The 23,580-nt window shown below is 36.2% G+C and overlaps 1 protein-coding gene across 6 annotated transcripts in view; it reads left to right on the top strand.

The window, feature by feature from the left end:
* Positions 1-22,332, top strand: part of LOC110442531 — a 141,859-nt gene extending 119,527 nt beyond the window's left edge. For 5 of the 6 annotated variants that reach the window (XM_021486181.1, XM_021486176.1, XM_021486179.1 and 2 more), the window contains 8 exons: positions 2,139-2,258; positions 2,847-2,922; positions 5,242-5,365; positions 6,424-6,509; positions 7,106-7,202; positions 7,578-7,668; positions 9,117-9,227; positions 10,618-13,461. In XM_021486181.1, coding sequence (XP_021341856.1) covers positions 2,139-2,258; positions 2,847-2,922; positions 5,242-5,365; positions 6,424-6,509; positions 7,106-7,202; positions 7,578-7,668; positions 9,117-9,227; positions 10,618-11,062 — 1,150 coding nt within the window. In that variant the 3' untranslated portion in view covers positions 11,063-13,461. Of the gene's footprint in view, positions 1-2,138; positions 2,259-2,846; positions 2,923-5,241; positions 5,366-6,423; positions 6,510-7,105; positions 7,203-7,577; positions 7,669-9,116; positions 9,228-10,617; positions 13,462-15,732 lie in introns of those variants that run through there. The other variant, XM_021486182.1, reaches the window with a different exon arrangement.
* Positions 22,333-23,580: the final 1,248 nt, after the last annotated feature.

Genomic DNA, 23,580 nt, shown 5'->3' with positions numbered 1-23,580 from the left:
AAAAAAAGAAATTGCTGAATGTATTATATACTTCAACTTTTTTTCACCTTTTTCCTATCAATGATGATGTTATCGTTTTACTGGCCTTTTAGAAGTGAGGAACTGTGATGATAAGTGCTGTGGTGTGTGTTGACTTACCTCATCGGCGACATTTACCACGTGGTACTGAGGCTGCGACAGGTGTAAATGGATGGCTCGATCTCTGTCACAATCTCACATCCCATCAGCATGGTCATATATCATATCGCACAGTCTCGAAAAACGTCATCCACTCCTAACGTGAAAAACTTCCGTAAAGCAGAGCTCTGGATTCTGTCAGTGCCAGAGTAGATCAGTTCTCAATCAAAAAAAAAAAATGTGTTTCGACTCTTGATTTGTCAAAAATTGAAGAAAAAACACTTGAGATTTATCAAAATCTGAAGGTGTTCAGTGAGACTTGAAAATTGAAATAAAACAGTAAGATTTGGAAGTATGAGTCGAGTGAACCATTGGTGTTTAGCTTTAGGGTACCCCTGTAGGCTGTAAGGGGGATGTGTAAATGCCCCAGACTTCTACATTAGCCAGTCAGCCAGTCTGGGCCCTTATTACTCCCAAAGTATATCACATCATTAGCACCTAAGGGATCTACCGGTTCCCAGGGAAATTATTTGTGCAAGCATATATTATCCTATGTTTATATTAATAACTAGGGTATAAACATGTGTGTCTCATGGAGCCAATGAAATCTGCTCGTTCATAAGTGCACACATGTGGCATTTCTTAAAGTTCAAACAGACCCTGTTTAGCACATAGACCTCCGATACTTTATTTTACATTACCGTACACAGTGTAAACGGAGATATCCTTCAGAATCACGTCTGGTATAATAAGGCTTTTGTAGTAGGGGCTATGACAGTTATATTCTTGTGAGATTGTTCCTGTAGTGTTGTAAACTTTGGCTGGCTTTATGACCCTGGCTGCCGGTGATAAGAACGGGATGTTGGTGGTTTGAAATCACCTCCAGTGGCAGATATAGTTTTTTTTTGTCGGGAGTTCTACAAATTATGTTTACACTTATAACCTGAAAGTATATCTGTAACGACTTGCCTGACCGGGGTCACATTTTATCACAAGACCTTTTTATATTTCTTTTGAGAACTGAGTAAATATAATACAGTAAGTCCTTCTTTTAATGAGCAAATGTTTTGAAACTTGTGCCAAATCCCCTTGATATTTTTTGCTCAATGGAACCTATTTGAATGAATCCTTCTTAAATTGATTCTGAGATAATCATTTGTGAATAATACTGTAAACAGGGAAACTTGGGCTCTGGCAAATAATCGCCCTTGAATTCACCGATGAAATCCATATTCGCCCGGTGTAAATTTTATCCTTCCGACATAATTCGTATTTAGGGTATGCTATGTGCTAATATTCGCTGACATGATAAATCCACCCTCAAATCAGGAGGGTGAAAAATTGAAAGTTATAGATAGTGGCAAAAATGTCCCGGTGTATACAGTATGCGATATTCTGGGTCCATTTTAGACAAGTTTCTCTTCTACCATTTACGGTTTTATACAGGTTTTAATCATCCTTCATAGACGGGTCTAGGTTATTAAGAGAAAGGTTTCTGTCCCTTGTCTCATTATACACAGGTTTCTGTGTAACCATTGTCTTTTATATGCAAGTTTCTATATTATCAAAAAAAAGTAGTACCAAATTACTGTATTTGTCAGTTTTTCATGTTAAAAAATATGAGAAGAATAATCAAGTGCCTGTCATAATTAAGCCCTCCAATGAAACCCTGCATGAGTATTGGGTTGCCTAGATGTGCAAGACACCTTTTGTATGGCAGTTGCACATCCAAGATGGCCACCACAGCCTCTGATTGGTTGAAATTTAGATATTGCCCAATTTCGATCAAAATTGGCATATAGGTGTTATTATGTTGTTATGAACACCATAGTGGCTTTCATTAGCAACATTACTGACGGTGCGGGTAGTTTCGGAGACTTCTGCAATGGCTGCCATTACAATCAGAACTTGTTACTAGATTGATCTCCTCGGTAGAAGGTTAGATATCATCAATAGTTTATAGATTAAAAAATGGATTATTACAATATGGATGACATGTGTGGTATGTTTGTCTGTTGCAGTCTGTTTGTGGAGCAATGTTTCAAGCCTTTCTCAGCAGACGTTGTCCAGGAGGGAGTGTACAAACGCCTGTGTGCCGAAACCAGCCAGTACCTCACCGATCTCACCATGAAGGTCAAAAAGTAGGTCACTTATAAGTTCGTGTTACATTGATGCTTAAGCTCATTGTGTCCAAGAATGCCAAAAAAGTCTATTACAATCTTGGACAGAATATTTGAGCTTTCTTATCTCTCAGAAAAGATTGAAATAGGAAACATTTGGCCTATCGTTAACTTGAGCAATTCCTTTTCTGCTGGTATTTCTTTTCAAGATGAGTGAAATAAACATTGAAATAAAATTAATAAATTATTAAATAAAGTGATAAAAATTATTAAAATATTTAAAGGGAAATAACTCTTACACTAATCCAAAGTACAAACACAACACATATGTGTCATTAACTACATGATGTGTTGTCAGCTCTAGATCAGAACAAATAAGACTTCAACAGTTGCATTCTTTAATAGCTTTTTTTTCTCATAAGAAGAATCAGCCCTACAAAATCAGCCCTTTCAAAAGTCCAAGGGAGATAACCCTTATAGATATTTTACAATTAATTTTGCCAGCGGTGAAAAGTATTTGTTCACAATCATAACATACAACATTAACAGTTATACACAAAAACTTAAGGGGGATTTCTCTAACAACTTTAGCAATTATCCTTTTTTCAGTCGTGAGAAAAACCTGAACACTGGTCTCCATCCTGACATACAGAGACGCATCAAGTTACCAGAAAGGGAGCTCAAGGTAGGCTTCCTATAGGGGCTAAGGATGTAAAGGGAGCTCAAGGTAGGCTTCCTATAGGGGCTAAGGATGTAAGGAGACCTCGAGGTAGGCTTCCTATAGGGGCTAAGGATGTAAGGAGAGCTCAAGGTAGGCTTCCTATAGGGGCTAAGGATGTAAGGAAGGATGTAAGGAGAGCTCGAGGAAGGTCTCCTATAGGGGCTTAGGATGTAAGGAGAGCTCAAGGAAGGTCTCCTATAGGGGCTAAGGATGTAAGGAGAGCTTGAGGAAGGTCTCCTATAGGGGCTTAGGATGTAAGGAGAGCTCGAGGAAGGTCTCCTATAGGGGCTTACGATGTAAGGAGAGCTCAAGGAAGGTCTCCTATAGGGGCTAAGGATGTAAGGAGAGCTCGAGGAAGGTCTCCTATAGGAGCTTAGGATGTAAGGAGAGCTTGAGGAAGGTCTCCTATTGGGGCTTAGGATGTAAGGAGAGCTTGAGGAAGGTCTCCTATAGGGGCTTAGGATGTAAGGAGAGCTTGAGGAAGGTCTGCTATAGGGGCTTAGGATGTAAGGAGAGCTCGAGGAGGGTCTCCTATAGGGGCTTAGGATGTAAGGAGAGCTCAAGGTAGGCCTCCTATAGGGGCTAAGGATGTAGGGAGAGCTCGAGGAAGGTCTCCTATAGGAGCTTAGGTTGTAAGGAGAGCTTGAGGAAGGTCTGCTATAGGGGCTTAGGATGTAAGGAGAGCTCAAGGTAGGCTTCCTATAGGGGCTAAGGATCTAGGGAGAGCTCGAGGAAGGTCTCCTATAGGAGCTGAGGATGTAAGGAGAGCTTGAGGAAGGCCTCCTATAGGGGCTTAGGATGTAAGGAAAGCTTGAGGAAGGTCTCCTATAGGGGCTTAGGATGTAAGGAGAGCTCAAGGTAGGCTTCCTATAGGGGCTAAGGATGTAGGGAGAGCTCGAGGAAGGTCTCCTATAGGGGCTAAGGATGTAAGGAGAGCTCGAGGAAGGTCTCCTATAGGGGCTTAGGATGTAAGGAGAGCTCAAGGTAGGCTTCCTATAGGTGCTAAGGATGTAGGGAGAGCTCGAGGAAGGTCTCCTGTAGGGGCTAAGGATGTAAGGAGAGCTCGAGGAAGGTCTCCTATAGGGGCTTAGGATGTAAGGAGCGCTTGAGGAAGGTCTCCTATAGGGGCTTAGGATGTAAGTAGAGCTTGAGGAAGGTTTCCTATAGGGGCTTAGGATGTAAGGAGAGCTTGAGGAAGGTCTCTATAGGGGCTTAGGATGTAAGGAGAGCTCAAGGAAGGTCTCCTATAGGGGCTTAGGATGTAAGGAGAGCTCGAGGAAGGTCTCCTATAGGGGCTTAGGATGTAAGGAGAGCTCTAGGAACGTCTCCTATAGGGGCTTAGGATGTAAGGAGAGCTTGAGGAATGTCTCCTATAGGGGCTTAGGATGTAAGGAGAGCTTGAGGAAGGTCTCCTATAGGGGCTTAAGATGTAAGGAGAGCTCGAGGAACGTCTCTTATGAAGCGGTATCTAATTGAAACTTGATTTTGGAGTTAGAAAGGAGAATCTTTTGCTAAATTTTGATATGATTCCAAAGAACAAGGGTATATGCTATTTTAGAATCTTACTCTAAGGTTTGAGATTTTCTGTGGCACCCCTAAAATAAGGAATGTTTCGTTTCATAATTACTGTAGAGAGTTTATTTTGAATTCATACACATATATGTACCTTAATTGTTTGTTTCTCTGCTTTGCTCCAAGGCAGATACATGTTTTACAAATTGAATGTCAAAGGTCAAAACATGCATTAGCAATAGTGAAGATTAGTAGTTTCTAGAACCTATCAATGTCAAAGTAATGAATTGAGGTCAAAGTTCAAATCAAAGTTTAGTTATCAAGAGCAAGCATATCATTCTTTATTCTAATGAAAAATGGTGTCAAAGTTTAAATAAATTTAAATTTCCTTTTTTTTTTATAAGTTCAATTTGAAACATCAGTTGGTACATATTTATATGTTGTACATTTTTTCTGGGCATGTTCTCAAGGTCGACATCGGGCATCATACCGGTAGGTTGATTTCATGGTGTTTTGTTCTCAAAGCCTCATAGACCTAATATATGTAGATACTGTACATTTTGGGATCTTCAGTCAAATGAAAAAAAAAAACCACCTAATATGATGGTATTTTATGAAAATTCTTGAAATGGTACATTGACATGGTATTTTGCTCTGTTTTGGGTAATAATTGTTTTTTAGAAAAAAGTAAATTAATGGTTCATTTCATATTTTAATTGTTTATTAGCTGTTTTATTATTAATACATTTTTTCTCTTCTTTTCATATACAGTTATCCATTCTGAATGCTGCTAAAATGTTGGACAAGTTTTACACCGAACGTGTCTTCCCGAAACTTTTGATCCCTGAAGTGGATTTCTGGGAAGGCAAAGGATTGGAATTTCGAGATTGGAGAGGTAAGTTCTATCAACAGTATTAATGCTCCCATCATGTATTGATATACTGTTGTAGTCGAAATTTTCGGGGTATGAAAATATTCACGTTTGTGTGCAGAGTTCATAAGCGCGAAATTATCAGCTTGTGGATATTTATTTAAAGATGGTACAGTTGATATTCTGTCTTTGCGTATTGCAGAGTTATCTTCTCTTGGGAGCAGGTATTGATTGTTACGTCACTTGTTTGTGAGAGTAACGTCATCAATTTTCTCGCAGAAACCAATGACGTAACACTCAATCCCTGCTCTCAAGAGAAGATAACTCTGTAATACGCAAAGACGGAATATTTCATGTATAGAGAACATGAAGATTTCACTATCCTATCCAAACATGGACATTTTAATTTCTATACCATGATTAGTTGAGAGAGTCAAGAGAATTTCCACTGTTCAGCGAAGCTCTTTAATGGTAACACATGTGTGCGTAAACAGGGTTGCTTCCCCTTTCTACACCATGCCTTTAAAAAAAAATCGTCCGGAAGTAGACATCCAGTGGGGAAACAGGAAGTGTATTCTTGAAGAAAAGACAATTGTGTTTCAACCCCATACATGAACATCTTCATATAGTGAAAACAATACCCATGTTTTATTGACTATTTATTGATTTTATCCCATTCTTGTAACAGGGGGAAGGGGGAATATTAGGTATTTCATTATATAGAAAATTCTACACTATCATGGAGACAATTTCATGTGAAAATGAGTCATTCTCCTTACCATTCAAGATATTTTCTATGTTAAGTATGCTTAAAGTCTGGATTCCTGTATTTCTTTCAGTTCTTACAATAAAATTTTAATGTTTAAAAAAAGATAACAATTGAAAGACATTCTAAATCTTCTATAAAGTTGATTTATAATAATTTTAAACTTTTTTTTTATTTAAAAAAAAGTCACAAAAAACAGCTAATGGATCTGATGATCCCTAAGACATATAATTTGTTTCTGCACTCTCTCTCTGTCAATTTTGTTTTGGTCTCCTTCGAAGTTTTTGTGAACATTAATAAGGATTTTAATTTACAGGATTGGCTAGCAAGAAATTCATAGAGGTCTTCTCCAAGACCTTCCTGATACCTTTAGAAGACACAGATAATCATTTTGAACTTGAGGTGAGTCAAAATTAACTGACATTGATGTGAAATACTGCAAAATTTTGTAAAATAATAATTGGAGGTTCTTATATATAACGCTTTATCACAACCTAGTTCGTAGGTCGTCTCAAAGCAGTTCACAAATAATTATCCGTGGTTATAGGACCTTTTGTAACCAGCCAACATCTTTCTCAATTCCATGGGGGGCATACAGCTGGTGCTGCCATTTCCGCGCTCACAGCTAGCATTCAACAATTCTAACGCTGCCCAACCATGTACTCATTTACAGCTGAGTAGACTGGAACAAGCGAAGTAAAGTATCTTGCTCAAGGACACAACACATTGCCGTGCCGTGGCTCGAACCTGCTACCCCCGGTCACTAGCCCGGCGTCCTACCACTACACTACCGTGCCTTCACTGTGTGATCTTTGTACCTTTGATATACCCAGTGCAATGACTGACATGAAGTAGATAATCACTCATAGATATGAAAAGAATACTTGATTTGTTAACACCTTAATTATGTCCTTCATGCTAAGATTTTTTACATTGATTGTAAAACTGCAAAGTACATCATAGTGCCAATGTGACAGTGTGAATTATCTCCCTTTCAGGTTAACCATATCAACATGGAGCGATATATGAAGATGCTTGCAACTGGTGACTTCCACGATGACCTTGACCTTGTCACAGAGATTCACACACCTTCTGGTAATTTAGGAAGACGATATTCTTTAGACATTGTATTTCGAGATATACATAAATGTACTACCGAAAAATGCAGAATTAGTCAGCAGGGACTCTTTTTTCTAATTTCCCCCCTACTTTGAATAACAGCAAATGTACTGTCAACTTTGTCGAAATAACTGACCTTTGGCTTATTTTCAAGGTCACAGGGGTCAACAAATGTGTTAAAAAAGAAATCCTACAAAACCATGAAGCCATTAGGGTCGTTATATTTTCCTTTCATGATCATATATTATCTATTTGTATTAGTTGGAAAACTGCCTTCTAGCAAAATTTACACAGAGTTATTTAATTCATTTAAGATCGTTAGACCTTAATGGGGTTTCTGTGTTCTAACAGGTGAAGTGACCGTCAAGGCACCACAGTTGGACCTCCATTTCTTCGACCCCAGCCAGGTCATCCTACAGACGACACGGTACCACACACCCAGGTATGGTCTCCGACTCGCTTCCTTTACGTCCTTATTAAAGGCCCTTGGTCAACAATTTCTATCCAAGGAAAAGATTGAGCCGCCCATCATCTGTGGACAACGTCTTCATTTGATTTTGTTCCAAAAATGATAAAATCGCAATCAAAATATCTATCAATACAAGGAAAAGATGTATTCAGTGTTTTTGATAGGTGGCAAAACATCTTTTCTACAAACAACCACATATCAGAAGAGATGTATGATAACCTGATTCACAAATATGTCTGGTCACCGTACAGCATATAATTTTCGATTATAGTTAAGGTTATCGGTGGAATTCTTGTGATCTGTTGAAAGAAAAAAAGGTACTGAATCGCAAAATGTTTATTTATAGATATTTCGGTGAATTTGTAAACTAGAGCTGGCTTACGAAATGTTCAAATGCCAACCATGAGCAGTGTATAAAACAAACTATTTACAGCATAATCTCTGTATAAAAAGGCTATTCGACATTAGTACCACACGTATTATAATAACAATCAATACGGTCAATTATCAGGTTTTGGTGGTTTGGAAATTACAGAGGTCCGTCATTTTATCTTGTACAGAATCTTTGATCAGACTTTGAGAACATGCACTATAGTGAGGTTTAATGTTAATTAAATCAATGGCATTAATGTAAGTTCACACCATTCATCATAGTCTCGGCAAGGGGAGGATTTAATCAAAGTAGTAACTAAAAGTAGTGTAACTCCAGTGTGGTAGGTTTAGATTTGACTCTCATCAGTGTTTGGGAAAGTACATATATTGTTACGATGTGTATGAAGTTTTACGCATTCACCCCTGAAGACACATTTGAACACGCCATAAAATGGGGGGGGGGGGCATAAAGTGTTGCCCATGTTCGTCCCGTCCCAACCCCATTCAATGTAAAACACCCGTCCTATCGCCTCCCGTCCCCGATTCAATGTAAACACTTAGCAACTTCATTCTTTGACAGATTTTGGTCAAACCTTATATAAAGGTACAACCCTCCGTAAAATGGTGGGGCATATAGTGCTGCCCATGTCCGTCCCATCGCGTCCCGCCCCGTCCCGATTCAATGTAAACACTTAGCAACTTCATTCTTTAATGGATTTTGGTCAAACTTTATGCAAAGGTCAAGTATGAGTATACTTCGGACATTGTTGTTTTTCAGGGTTCCAAGGCAAAGATAACTGTTGCTATATATAGAAAATCATCAACTCACGTATTAGCAACTTCATTCATTATGTTATGGAGATGGTAATAACATACGGAAAAAACATATGAATATTAAAATCAACTCATCAACTCTAAGTGTAGTACCTTGTGTGTGTGCATGTTTCAGGGTACGGCAGCGGGGGCATTTATATCTTACAGACATTTTCTAGTTGAATGAAAGATTTCATCAATTTTTTTTTTTATATTTTTTTTTTTATTATTTTCAGGTCAAGGTCCAAACCGTGGAAACCAGTTTTGAAGGAACTTCAGTTTGACAAACTGCAGATACCCTTACCGATCCCCCATCCTGTGGTTATAGCTGTGCTCATATATAACAGGTTAGTTAATATATAACAAGTTAGTTAATAAATAACAGGTTAGTTAATATATAACAGGTTAGTTAAAGGGATAATTTAGTGAAGTAAGTTTTTTATAACCTTATCACAGAATTCTTCATGATAATATAGTTTGATACTCCTTATGAGCGATTTGTGTTGAGAAATTGCCGAAAGGCAATGTTTTCTTGGCGTTTTTAATCCGTAATGGAGAAATCCTTAACTGTACAGACGTACGTTTTAACGACAGCTGTCGGTGAATTTCTAGCTATCAAAAATGTCTTTCCAGCCGAGGAGAGAAGGTAAATCTTCGCTTTATTCACCTAGCCTCCGAAAACAAGTACATGCATTTATTCTAATCAAAATCATCTTTAAACAGCGCTTCGAACATTGTTATAAATGAGTGATCCATTTTACATTTAATGCCTGACTTAACCGACATCTTGGCTATAACTCGTCCATCCTGAAATTTCATAATGCGCTATTCCAGCCTTTGAATTGGAATGGTTCAAATGTCTTCAGGGGTGAATGAGTTAATGACGTCATGTCATTTATAGTGAAACCTGATTTTACCGACACTTGCCTTTAAGGACATCTGGTAATATACAGTGAAACCTGACTTTGTTGACACCTGGCTTTAATAACATTATGTGAGATACAATGAAACCTGACTTACCGAAATCTGATCATGTCTTGGAGGCCATCCTGTAATATCAAACGTGATCTTATGGACAGAAAAGACCAGATTCTCTCTTTAACCTTGACATATGCTACCATGACTTTCATATCCAATACAATGATTCAGTCCCCTTGATGTTGGTAAAGACAGGTTTCATTGTATAGATTGACCCTGGGTGAAAGTCTCCTTAACACCTATTCTGGTTATTACAAATATTTCATCAAATCAGAAATGACAACCTTCAGGTGGCAACATCTACCAACAGTCAATCTGCACCTCAAGGGAGGTAACTCTATCTAACTGGCCTCCGGTATAAGTTACCTGTATTCTTCTACTTCTGTAAACTACAATGAGTAAATATAAAAGGTCAGTGTGCATCTTATATTGTGATAATAGTTGTAATACCCCTGTCCCCCGTTTCAGGGGTCAGTCATCAAAGTTAATGATGTTGTCTTAAGTCAGAATTAAACTGAGGCAAAAATATAATTATAGCAAAACTTATTCAGCGACATTTAAAATATGAAAATATAAACCGATCAGAAAGAAAAAACTGAACCCCTCAGAGTAATTTGGTAATTAGTATGCGACACAATATCAAAATTAAACTTGTACAGGAGCTGAACCCTGAGTAGCCAACAACCTTAAGCAATGCTATTTGGACAGATCCCCTACTATTTGATACCGATGTTAACCTCCGAACTTTTAATGTTTCAGAGACCACGACCAGAACCCCATTGTGTACGAGGATGTGTACTGTCAGCGGATCCTGCGGGCCACCAAAGAGGTACCTTTTGTTGCTATGGGAGAATCTGTGTCCTCGGACATGTGTGATATCGAATTGAGTACTCCCGAAAATACGATAGACTCTGAACAGACCTTCTGTCACTTAGCTCAGCAGGAGAGAACTTTCTCCGAGGAAAACATGACATACCCTTTCAATCACAGCCCCGTTCCTGAAAGACGCGTCCAAGTTGTGGTCCATAGCATGTTAGACAGATCTGAGGGTCGGGGGAGGGCAAGGGGCAAAGGTCGAGGGGCGGAGCAAGAGAAAGATGATGGACAGGCCCGAGTTGTCTACGCAGAAAAAGAAAAAGACAACAGTTGTGTCGTTAACTTTAGTGATTTTGATAATGGCGATGATGACCCAGCGATGGTGTGATTTTTACGGAACTGGGTCAAAAATTGAAAGCACAACTCGATTCAAGGGGGAATTATTCTGAAAATACTTCCAGTATGCAAGTTTGCTCTTTGAACATGAATTTCCTCTAACAGAGGTGTAGTGAAAAAAATACCATGTTGGTGTACTGTATTGCACGTTGGTGAAGTTAACACCACCGTATAGGTCAGTTTGACCTCTCTGTGACCTCCAGTGGCTAATCACTGGGGAGGCTTGCCCGCCTCTGTAGGGTGTTCAAATCGCTGTGAAGATCTGGAGGTGAAACACCTTCTGAGGATTGTGCAATGAGTGACAGTCCTACGTCTTTCACACCCGAGTTTCTGCAGTTTGACTGTCTCTACCTTGACCTTTAGAACTGCGAGAGAGTCGATATATTCACGAAAAATATTATAACAGTACGCAAGGAGTATCTACGCTATTTTTGCTATGTTTATCTTGCGCTACTAGAAACCTATATGTCAGTATTTTTCGCTTGATTGCCCGCGAATACTGGACCAACATCCACCCCCAATTAATCCCGTCCTTATTTGTTTGGAGAGAAAGAGTTAAGTATTCAACGGAAATATGACAACAACAGGTCTGAGGTACTTGTGCTATTTTTGCATTATTTTTGCAAATATTAATTTTCCTACTAGGAACGCATACACAATTGAATTTACACACAGCTGAATTGTTGCTCCTACCCTTAGCGTCTCAACCTGTGGCTTTGATCAGAATGGAAGACCGTGAGAGAGAGAGAGCGAAAGAGAGTGAAAATTGGGGTCCAGAGGTGTTTTATGAGGTTTAGGGACCCCTTACCCCCTTCCACAGCCACTCCCCTCCACCCCACCTCAGCCTGTGAATTGTCTTTTAAAAACCATTTATCTGGACTTGACCCCTTTCTGATCTGGACAACATTATATACACAAACTTGTAAATCTCATTTATAAACATTTCTCTTCGAAATAGTCAAAGTAATTTCTTTGGGGATTTGATTCTAATAAAAAATATATATATTCACCCTCATTAGCAATCATGTTCTGTTCTGGATAAAATAGATAATATCCATTTTTTTTATTTTTATTTTTAAATCATGCTTTATTGATACGTTATGTCATTCTTTTATGCAAATTAAGTAAATAGAATATCCCAATATCATATATAGTATGTTGGTAAGTTAAGACTGCATGTGGATATTGAGTATTATTGTTGTATTTATAGTTTCACTATTGTGACTTTCGCTTTCAAATCTGTTATACGTCCATTTATAAGCGTTTATATATTCTTTCAACAACCACTAATTTTCTATTCATTTGTCACAAGAATAAACTGTTTAGGAGTTGAAGTGATCAAGGTGTTAGTTTGACCGCTGTATCTTAGCAGCTACAGAAACAGACAGAGAATCAGACTTTTACTAAACCTGCTGTTTTTAGCCAAAACAGTGTTAATGGTCATTATTTAAGCAAATGCCTCATAAAAAATCATTAAAATCTGAAGATCAACCTGTCAATTTTCAATAACACTTGGTATGGTAAATGTCATCTAAAAAAAAAAAACATGTTTTCTTGAAACTTGGTATGATATGTCTTTAGGGCACATAGATTCAAGTTTGTTCAGCAATATTTAGAATATTGAAATCTGGTACAATTTGTCTCTAGGGCATGCGATACATTTGTAGTATTTTAGGGTTGAGAAGCTTATCATAATTTCCCTGAAGATAAAGATCCAACTAAATGTTTTGCTGTCACTAGAAAAATATCAAGTGTAATTGTCCAGTATGAAAAACATTCTGATATTTCTTATAAAAAAATAAAGAAACTATCAGACATATCATTTAAAAAAAATTAGAGCACAGTTAAAAAATTTGTTTCGCAATTACTTTAAGCCAATTTAACATTAAAGCTGAAATAGGGAAACAATTTTCGCTCGTCACAACGTTTATACCTCAAGGGTCTTAAGGGTCCTCATACCACTGCCAAAAGTTGTAACGAAGTATTGGAAACTGTTTTTCTCCAGCATGATAATAGCTATGATAAATCATTTCTGAGAAGAAAACCATACCTTTGCAGGAATTTTATGAGAAACAATGATAACGATAAATGATATAATAATAATAATAATTCAAGATTCTTCTATACCGCTTTATCACAAACCAGATCGTAGGTTGTCTCAAAGCGGTTCACATATTATTATCCGTGGTTATAGGGCCTTTGTGACCAGCGAATATATTTCTCAATTCCCTGGGGAGCATATAGCCGGAGCTGCCATTTCGGCGCTAACAGCTACATGTAGCCTTGAACAGTTCTAGCACTCCCCAACCACGTACTCGTTTACAGCTGAGTAGACTGAAACAAGCAGAGTTAAGTATCTTGCTCAAGGATACAACATCAGTGCAATGCCTTGACTCGAACCCGCAACCCTTCGGTCACGAGCCAGGTGTCCTACCACTAGACTACCATGCCTCTGCATTATAACAATAATTTGAGGTTCTTATATACTGCTTTATCACAACCTAGGTCATAGGTCATCTCAAAGTGGTTCACAAAATATTATCTGAGCCTTTGCAATCAGCCAATATCTTTCTTGGAAGCACACAGCCATATATGCCATTTAGGCGCTCACAGCTAGCATTCAACAAAAAATAATCGATTAGAGTGTTTTGATTGTAAAAATTGAGGATAGACCGGGATTGAAATCCTGGACATCAGATTGGTATACTATCGCTCTAACTGGTTAGGGCACCTAGGTTACTGAAGTGTCCTGTCCCAGCTGTGCTACAGTTATATCCAAGAAGTTAAGGGGAGGTTACTGTAGAAAGAAAACACCACAGAGCAATGGGACAGGGGTCCTTAGGTACACCATATTTTACCCGTCTGCTTGATTTGCACATGAATGCTCAGGTAAATTTTACTTGACCTGTCTTGAAGTAGACCTGTCCTGTATCCATGCATACAAATCACATTTCCCCAGTACAGCTTGTATTCCAACAAGGGGGGGATTTTTCAGCGGGACACCGTCTATATAAAAAAAAATGTTTGGATCATTTTGCATCTGAAATAACTGTTAATTCAGACACCTTTTTCTGAAAAATAGAATCCCTTCATTAATAAAATGGGTATTTAAGCTTTTTTATACAGATACAATCCCGAATCTTACCAGTTCAGAAAACTAGTGTTTCAGAATGTGTTTGTCCGGTTACATAATGTTCCACTGCAACTGATATCAGTTTCATATATTTCATAAATCTCTGATTCAATTCATGATTATGAAATGTGCAGTATATTTGGCACATAAGATTCTGAAACGTTTTTAAGGGTAAAGGGTACTTATAACATTTATCTAGTCTTGATTTTTTGTCTTCCCTGTATCTTTTTCAAGTTTGCAATAACTGTAACCTGTGTTCGTGCCAGTATTAATCATTTTACTCATCCTTTTTTTTTTTTTTTTTTAAGTAAACGCATGTTTTGTTGATTGAATGTGTTCGTTAATTAAACTCAAATATTTTTTATTCAAAATCTCATTTTATTTTTAATACTCCATTTATGATTTTTGTTGTAGTTGAATGTTTTGCTTTTTTATTTTATTTTTACTGCGGTATATTTCGCGCTTTTCCCCCCTGACTTGGCGCCATGCTAATTAATATACAATGTTAGTTTTATTTTGATACAATAGAATTGCATGTGTAGAATAGATCCTAATAATGAACGATCGGAAAAGTTTTTGAAAATCATTAAAATTTGTTTCCTGTAAACAGACACAATAATATAACTGTGAAGAAAAATAAATGCTAATTTTGTTTTGAACACAATCGGTAGTTGAAAACTGATTTTGCCAGCATTTGAAAAACATCTGTTTCTTTTGTCGAAGGATCGTTGAAAGTATTTGTTGACAAAGCTAGGAAACAGATGTTTTCGAAAGCTCACAAAATAAATTTTCAATTACCCTTTGTATTCAAACAGGAGTTTAGACAGAAGTGTAGTCAGTTGAGTGCAAATTGAATCTTTTTCTTGGTTTCGTGTGCTGTGGTAAAAAGATTCATTTCTACGGGTAAAGGTACAGGTCCTTTACTTTTACAAAAATCTGTACTGTACATTTTTTAATGTTCTGAAGAAAAGCTCCACTTCCTTGTCCCTTCCCTCCAACCCAACCCGACCCGACCCGACCCGACCCAGGACTGGCCCTCCCGGATCTTTCTCATCCCCTAGTGTCACTCAACATAAACTGAACATAACATCTGTCAGTAAAAGGGACACACAAAATTGACAATTTGCAGGGTGTAAAATTCCACTCGCCCAACACGTATGGGGTCGTTTCTTTTGAAACTTGGCTAATACAATATTTACGAAGAAAATCTAGATGAGGCTAGTAGTAATATTTTCAAAATCTGCCTGGAGACTAGTACTCCAAAATTATAATTGCACACCACAGGCTATTATATGAATAGTTGCAAGAGTTTGGTCTAATTTCATTAAAAGCATGTTACGTTTAATTATGACAGTTTGTTCATGCATTGTTGCTTGTAATTTGCTTTGCATATCCGTTTACATGTATAAAACAGTCTCACGTACATGTTTGGCTTTTTTTTTGTTGATTTGTTGTTTTTATTATACTTGCATGATAACATGTGTTCTGTTAAATTTCGTTTTTTTTTTTACAAACTATGCAATTTTCAGGTGAAGGCCCAACCAGAGTGAAGTTGCTGCGGGGTATCTTTTACCGTTCTACACTGTACAGTATAATTGGTTGCCTTTATAGCTCTGACGTGTTGTAACTCTATCTGCACTCTCTAATTCTACCATGTAAAATTGTACTTTTTTATTAACCAAGAATAACCATGTCATTGTTCAATGACCATGTCATTGTTCCAAGAGATTACATACAGCAAATCCTTGTTATACTGTCACCGTTTTCCAACAGAAATATTGATTGGCATTATAAAGGGGATTCATTTGATAATAAATAAGTTTAAATGAATTGCTAAAAAGAAATTTGGAGAAATTATCAAGGGAGTGGTAAACATTTTTTTTTTTTTAAATTAATACTTTCGACAAAGGTACATTGACATAGAATGACATCAGAAGAAATGGCAGTTTAAAAGATTGGCGTTATAACGGGGTTTTACTGTACATATTGGCATTTGAGAAGCTCGACAGGCAATTTCTGGTCATGATAAGTATTCAGTAATTCACATAAAAAATTGAATTGGTCTTATATAAATGTTATATATATCTACCCTAATGTTTGGATACAACCAATTTTAGTTACCACATCTGGTAAAAGATGTATCTTTTAGTCGTTGAAATTTAATCTGATTTTTCATATGATTTGCATAATATCTATTATTCTAAGGTGATGTTTCAACAGCTATAAAATTTTGTCGGAATTGCTCAAACATTTTTGGTTAAAAAACATGAGGTTCCGAAATATCCCTGTGATTTGTGCAGAAGGTATGTGTATATAAAAACATCATGGTGTCCAGAAACAGACATGGCACCATTTAAAAAAGGGACTATTGTATTTAAATAATTGACCTTGATAAAGGTCACACAGAACAACTAGACAGGAAGTAGGGACAGAGCATGTCCTCTTGTTATCTCTTGTGTCCTGTCTGTTGTTGCAGTTATAACATTACTTAGTTACAGAAGAAAGTCTTCCTTGGTTTCTAGAATGTATATTGTTTTGTAATTGTTCGTTTGACTTCACAAAGTGTTATGGCTTACTAAAGCAATTTTACTTTCTAAAATATGTCGACCTTCATCAGATGAATGTAAACCTATGGAAATTTGACCTTTCTGTCACAAAAATGGACATATTAGGTCCTTTGCCTGATGTATGTGTGACAACAATAGAGTCACTTTGTCTTAATATTTTGTTTGTCTGACATGCACTGACACCATCAGGGTGAAAATAACAATTTTGTAAGTCTTCGGACAAACGAAACAGCAACACGGTCCTTAGCCTAACGAACATGATGGTTGAAGGCTAGGATTCACCTCATTCTATTTTGTCACTTTTCAAACAAATGGGAAAACAGGTTGAAGATATTTTATTTGTTCAATCAACATGTGTTAAAATATGTGTATTTCAGATTTGTCTTGAGGAATTAAGACATCTGTCAAATTCACCTGTTATTGTCATAGCTCAAGGAGGTAGAAATGGCCAATTAAATCCTGCTGATTTTAGCTGTGGTTGAGTTGGTCCTTTTAAAGAAGGGTTCTCTCTGATTTCTTAAATATACATATATAAGCACTTCTCTGAAGTTTTCTATATTAAACATTAAAGTGATTAAATAACAAACGAAACTGTAAGTATATGAATCAGAGCATGTTTCAAAATCCCAGCCAGGCTATAAGCTAACTTAGGGTCATGCAGTTTCTGTGTGTTCTACAAGGATGTTTTTACTTTCAAATGAAAGGGTCACAGGGTTTACCTTTAATTGCCTCAACATGTACTTTCAATACACACAAACACAATTAGAGGTTTGTGTTTTAGTTTAACAAATCATATGTTACATGGTTTTGTTAAATTCATACTAGACGTAGGGCAAATTTAACGAAGCCATGTAATGGATGACTTCAATCAGTTTATGATCAGTCTTCAGGTTTTAATTTTATTCTGCTGTTAGTATTAATGGCTAGTTCAGAACTTTCTTGATGTTAAAACATATGTAACCATAAAATTTTGTATCATATTAATTTTGAAAATATTGCCTAAAAATATTGTAAATATATTTCAGAAAAGTATTTGATACCTTGTAAGATAGCCATGAATTAAATAATTCTTGAATGTACATATTATTGCATGTTTAATCATGTCATGAAAACTGGGGTCACCTATTTATAAAACGTATTTTGTAGACATAAAACCAGAAATATTTATCACTGTCCTAACGATTGGTTCTTCGAAACACTTTTGCACAATTCAGCATTATAGTATTCAAGCAAACTTCGTTGGAAATCATGGTATGTCTTATCGGCAAGATCTTTGAATGCTTGTGCACAATTCAACACTTCTAGTATATTCAAGCAATCAGCACTGGTAGATGTCACAGCATGAGCGCAGAAGACACAAACTACACAAGTTATGTTTGCATGATGTGTACATTTCTTCACATGTTTGCATTGTTTGGTCTGATTTTGCATGCTTTTAGTCTTTCCCTGTAGACCAGAGAATACACTTGTGGAGTACGCCACACGGTCAAAGGGACATAACCCTTGTTCTTTCCTTCTCTCTTACAGGGGAAGTAACTCTGCTCCCCTTTAATCTTCTTGTAAGCTCCCCTATAGTTGAAGCATACTTGCTAAAATCATGCGACAAAATCTAAAAATGAAATGTACGAAATATTTTTATGATGACCCTTATTTGACAAAACAACAGTCACTAGTGCGATAGAGTTTACTTTTCTATGCAATTAATTGTAACTAAAAACAAGATACAATGTGTAGGGAAAATCTGCTGATTTCAAAAGTCAAAAAATGAGAGTGATAAATTTGGAGTCCCCCTCCAATATACAGAGACTTAGTTAACATGTTTAAGCATTGTCATAATTTCCTTTGTGCTTCACTGCTTATATTAGTAGGGACAAAATGATTGTTTTAAGAAGAAAAATTTAAGAAAAATATGTTTAGTGTTAATTTCATGCTGTGTGTATATTTCACTTTCAATGTGAATGGAAATGGGATTTTTATATTTTGAATTTTAAGTGATTTCAAACCATTCAATATACTCAATACATAGATGTAGGTTGATTTAATATTTACTTTTAGGGAAAAAATGTGCTTATTTGTACATAATTGGCAATATAGATGTTTTATCTCTTAATTGCACACAAAAATTAATGTTGTCATTTATAATTTTTTTGCAACGAGGTTTATGATTATTTTGTGCCTTGCTAAATTTTGGCGGTATTTTAGGATGACTATCTCTAAATCCTATTGAATGGTTGTGATTTCTGCTTGTGCTGTCCATAGTACAAATTACTGTTCTGTATATATATAAGGCCGTACATGTACAGTACATAATCTATTTTAAGAAGCATAATATGCGGAACAGGCAAATATTGTTTAGTTTTATGTACCAGGTGAAGGATAGGTGTGAGAAACATTGGGAGACATTAAGAAAAACATGCTGAAGATTGATATAAGAATTTGTACTTTTAGCTCACAATGATTGCTTGATTTGATTGATATATATATATATTGTATAACAATGCTTCCAGAAGTCCTTATTTCCTTGTGAGAGGCTACTTGACAATTTCATCAGATAGGAAAATGTTATCTTTTCCAATTTTTCATATTGATTCTATGAATTTTAATAGTAAACATTTAGGATTGTTTGTATATTGGATTGAAAAAAAAAAAAGATGCATTGTAAATCATCTTTTGTTTACTTAGAACAAATTAACATGTAATTTTTTTCCACTTGATGAATAACCATATTCCCAATATCTGTCTTCTTTATTTCTTCCGTCATTTAACATTACAGTTACTGTTCATTTGCTTATTTTCTGTGAGAGACTAATTTGATCTTGAATTGGCTTGGAGACTCATTCATTCCGATTCATGAATTTAAATCTTTTGCATATACTGCCTATTGTATTATTTACAAAGATCATTAACTTTGACATTGAACTAGCATCATCTTAACCCTTTCACCACTGTAGACCATAATGGACTCATCCAGATCAATGCATGGTAGAGTCTACTAAAGTTACCTAGGGGTAAATTTAAATATTCATGAGTAAAAAACCTGCTAGTCTTAGGATTGGGAGTTCATAGATTAAAAGTACATGCAATATTATAAATAGAATGGGATTGATGGTACTTGATCTGGCCTCGGTCTGTTTGTAAGATGCTTCATTCACAAATGAATAAAAATACATTATTAATGTTGGTTTCAGTAGATGATTTAGCGTGCTGTAACACCTCCTTATAACAATAACACAAAATTCAACTTTTACTAAAACATCTGTGATGTGAACAATTAAACAAGAGTTTAAGGTAGAGAGTCCCACCATTTTTCTACTGTATACAGGTTTAAGGTAGAGAGTCCCACCATTTTTCTACTGTATACAGGTGTAAGGTAGAGAGCCCCACCATTTTCTACTGTATACAGGTTTAAGGTAGAGAGTCCCACCATTTTTCTACTGTATACAGGTTTAAGGTAGAGAGTCCCACCATTTTTCTACTGTATTCATACAAAAAAAAAATGATGGGTTGCATACTTTGCAGACAGCATGACTGATAGGACATTTGATATGCTTTCTGCATTATAATTAAGTGATTCATGGGTGGAATCTCCTAAGAGAGATGTTTTAGTGAAAAGTAAAACAAAATGAGCATATTTCTTCCATATGTTTAACTCCTTGATATATAACATTGGAAAGCAACTCCCAAGTCAGAAAAAAAAATGTCCATCAGATTGGAGTTCTTTTTCGTTGGAGATTTAACACAGAACACTGGGACTTTCTACCTTAACTAATTATATTGTTAATTATTGCTTATAATGCTGTCAAATTTTTCTTCATTAACAAGAAATTTTCTCATAGGCAATAAAAATATATAATAAATAAATTGTTTATGGCAAATTAATTTAATAAATTAATAAGTCACCTGGAGTTCAGTTTAAAGGAGGTGAACATCATCATTACAGGGAAGTTGAAATCAATATCATAACCTCATTGCTTTTATAATAGGACCATCATTCATCTTTAAGTATTGTTACAATGATCTTTCTGTTACAGTAAATCACTATTTTTTTGTGAGATTTATATTTTCTCAGTAATACTTGGGTAGGAATTATCACAAATTTTATTGTGTCATTGAATTTTTTTCCAACAAGCTAGGATGCACACTATATATAACAATTATTGTTCCAAAAAGGATAATATATCATTGTTGAACATATATTGATCATTATTCCCTTTGTGAGTACAAGTCCTTGAAAATAAATAAATAAATAAAAAACAGGAAAATAAATATTTATGAAAAATATTTGATTTACAGCATCCCTATTGACCATGTAAAATATTTCTATGATGATGTTAAGTTTTTATTTATATTTATCAATATCTCGTACTATTCCGTTGGGAATAATAGGAAAAGATTCATTTTTACAGCCTTAAACTTCAATTTAGAAACAATCAAGCATAATATTTCTATAGAAATGTACTCTGTTTATGATCTTGTGTTGATATGCCTTTTTTTTCTGCTGATATTTTATTTGGGAATGAAAATAAATTAATATGATTGTCAGTGTTAAAGATTGTAACTTGACAAACTATACTATATCACCCATTATCTTTCCATACTATATATCATGGTGCTATTTACTCATGTTAGCCTCTCAGTTTCTCTCTGACTCGTTTCCCCTATTAAATAACATGACATTATCAATTATGCACTAGTGAACTATAAGTTGATGTATATCATGTATTTGTTATGTTAGATTTTTTTCCATGCCATATATATTTACTGGTATATATATATATATATATATTAATGTGAAATACACTGATGACACTTACTTATTTTGACCTTTGACCTTTGAAATTTGTTATCACGAATCTCAACCGAATGAAACAATACGTTCTACTCTTTATGACAGTATATTCCGTGAACATCAGCTGTGAAAAAAACCAACTTGCATAATGTCGTGGACAACCCGTTTTCAGTCCTGTCCAAGCGTAAAATTTTGACATATTTTGCCCTTGGAAACACAAAATAACATAAGAAATTTTATTCTGACAATTGGTTTTGTAAGGCTTTCTTGCCACTCGCAAGTGCTTTGATAAAGCATTTTACTCCCTTACATAGTAATCAAAAGCTTGCCAACTTAGAATAATATCAAGAAATGATTGGTTTGACAAGAAGACCAGCTCCATCTGTAAGTTTACTGTGTATATGATGGATTCGTACAGATTTGCAGCTTCAAGTGCATTTTAGCTGGCAATTTTTTTCCAACCTAAAATGGCCATGTGATATAAGGTAACATTACTCATAAAGATATGCTTAATTGCATTGGAGCTTAAAGAAAATTGACGTACGCCAGAACTTGAGGGTTAAAAGCAGTTGAAAATTGCTGTAACCAAGTTAAAACTTGAGGTTGGTTGTAAATCAGATACTTAAATTGAAGAAAAAGAAGGACCCTGAAAGCAGGAAAGAAACTCTCAATGATAAATGAGGGAGGGGTGCTTAAAATCGAAGGCCTTTTAGGAAAAGGGAGGGAACCTTCAACAAAAATGGTAGGTATATGACATTGCCATGATATAGATACATGTAGAAGAATGGAGTACAGTAAGGTTTTGCATCGATGAAGTTCTATAATGTACGGCTGTGTCTTCTGAGGTTGAATTCAAATTTGTACTGAAACTTATATCAGAGAATATATTATGATTACTAAGTTAACACCTTGAGATTAACCAAATCTATATATATATATAGTCTTTAGTAAGATAATGACAACATGTATATGATAATGATGATGAGTAAAATATGTAAAATAATAAATATGCTGTGTTGTGTGGTGTTTTATATCTGAGGAATTTTTTTCTAACAGGTAATTGGTGTTCATATGAATGAACTTTGGTTCTATCTCACCCCTGCAGGTCGGTGATTGAGAAAAGAACATACCTGCGGTTACCCACTTCATGGTGTAAGAGGTAACTAATGTGGGAACCCCCTGCAGAATTGGGGATTTGCTTTTGTGCCCAGTACACAAAGGTGACCAACATTATTCTGCTGCCCAAATCGGAGCATTTTGGATCTTCCTATTTGTTCTCTGTTTCTGGACAACCTTTACATGTGTTTCCTAGCACCTTCCTTGGCAATGCCTTGATTTTGGCCTTAGTGTTGAACTCTTGCCTAAGTGAGGAAGGCAATGGGTTCTTTCCTTAGGGTGGGACATACCAAAGTCCTTGAAAATGGTAGTTGTTATTCTCTGCTTAATGTTCAACATTTTTAGTGATGGTTTGGTTTGGTTTTATTTCGTTTAACGTCCTTTCAACAGCTAAGGCCATTTTTAGGTCACCTGAGCTTTAGCTCAAGTGACCTATTGCTATCCGTTTTCGTCCGTCGTCGTCCGTCGTCCGTCGTACGTCGTCCGTCGTCCGTCGTCCGTCGTCCGTTAACATTTTACATTTCAAACTTAAAGTCAAGTTCTGCTGGGCCGATTGAACTGAAAGTTGATAGGAATGATCGCCTCATGGTCCTGACAAAGTGTTGTTATTTTTCGGGTCGATCAGAAATCCAATATGGCCGCCACGGCCGCCATTTTGAAAACCTATTTCAAACTTAAAGTCAAGTTCTGCTGGACCGATTGAACTGAAAGTTGGTAGGAATGATCGCCTCATGGTCCTGACAAAGTGTTGTTATTTTTCGGGTCGATCAGAAATCCAATATGGCCGCCACGGCCGCCATTTTGAAAACCTATTTCAAACTTAAAGTCAAGTTCTGCTGGACCGATTGAACTGAAAGTTGGTAGGAATGATCGCCTCATGGTCCTGACAAAGTGTTGTTATTTTT

This window comes from Mizuhopecten yessoensis, unplaced genomic scaffold, assembly GCF_002113885.1.
Source record: "Mizuhopecten yessoensis strain PY_sf001 unplaced genomic scaffold, ASM211388v2 scaffold716275, whole genome shotgun sequence".
NCBI classification, from domain to species: domain Eukaryota; kingdom Metazoa; phylum Mollusca; class Bivalvia; order Pectinida; family Pectinidae; genus Mizuhopecten; species Mizuhopecten yessoensis.
The sequence above is the reverse complement of the archived record's forward strand: the minus strand, read 5'-3'. Positions and strand labels throughout refer to the sequence as shown.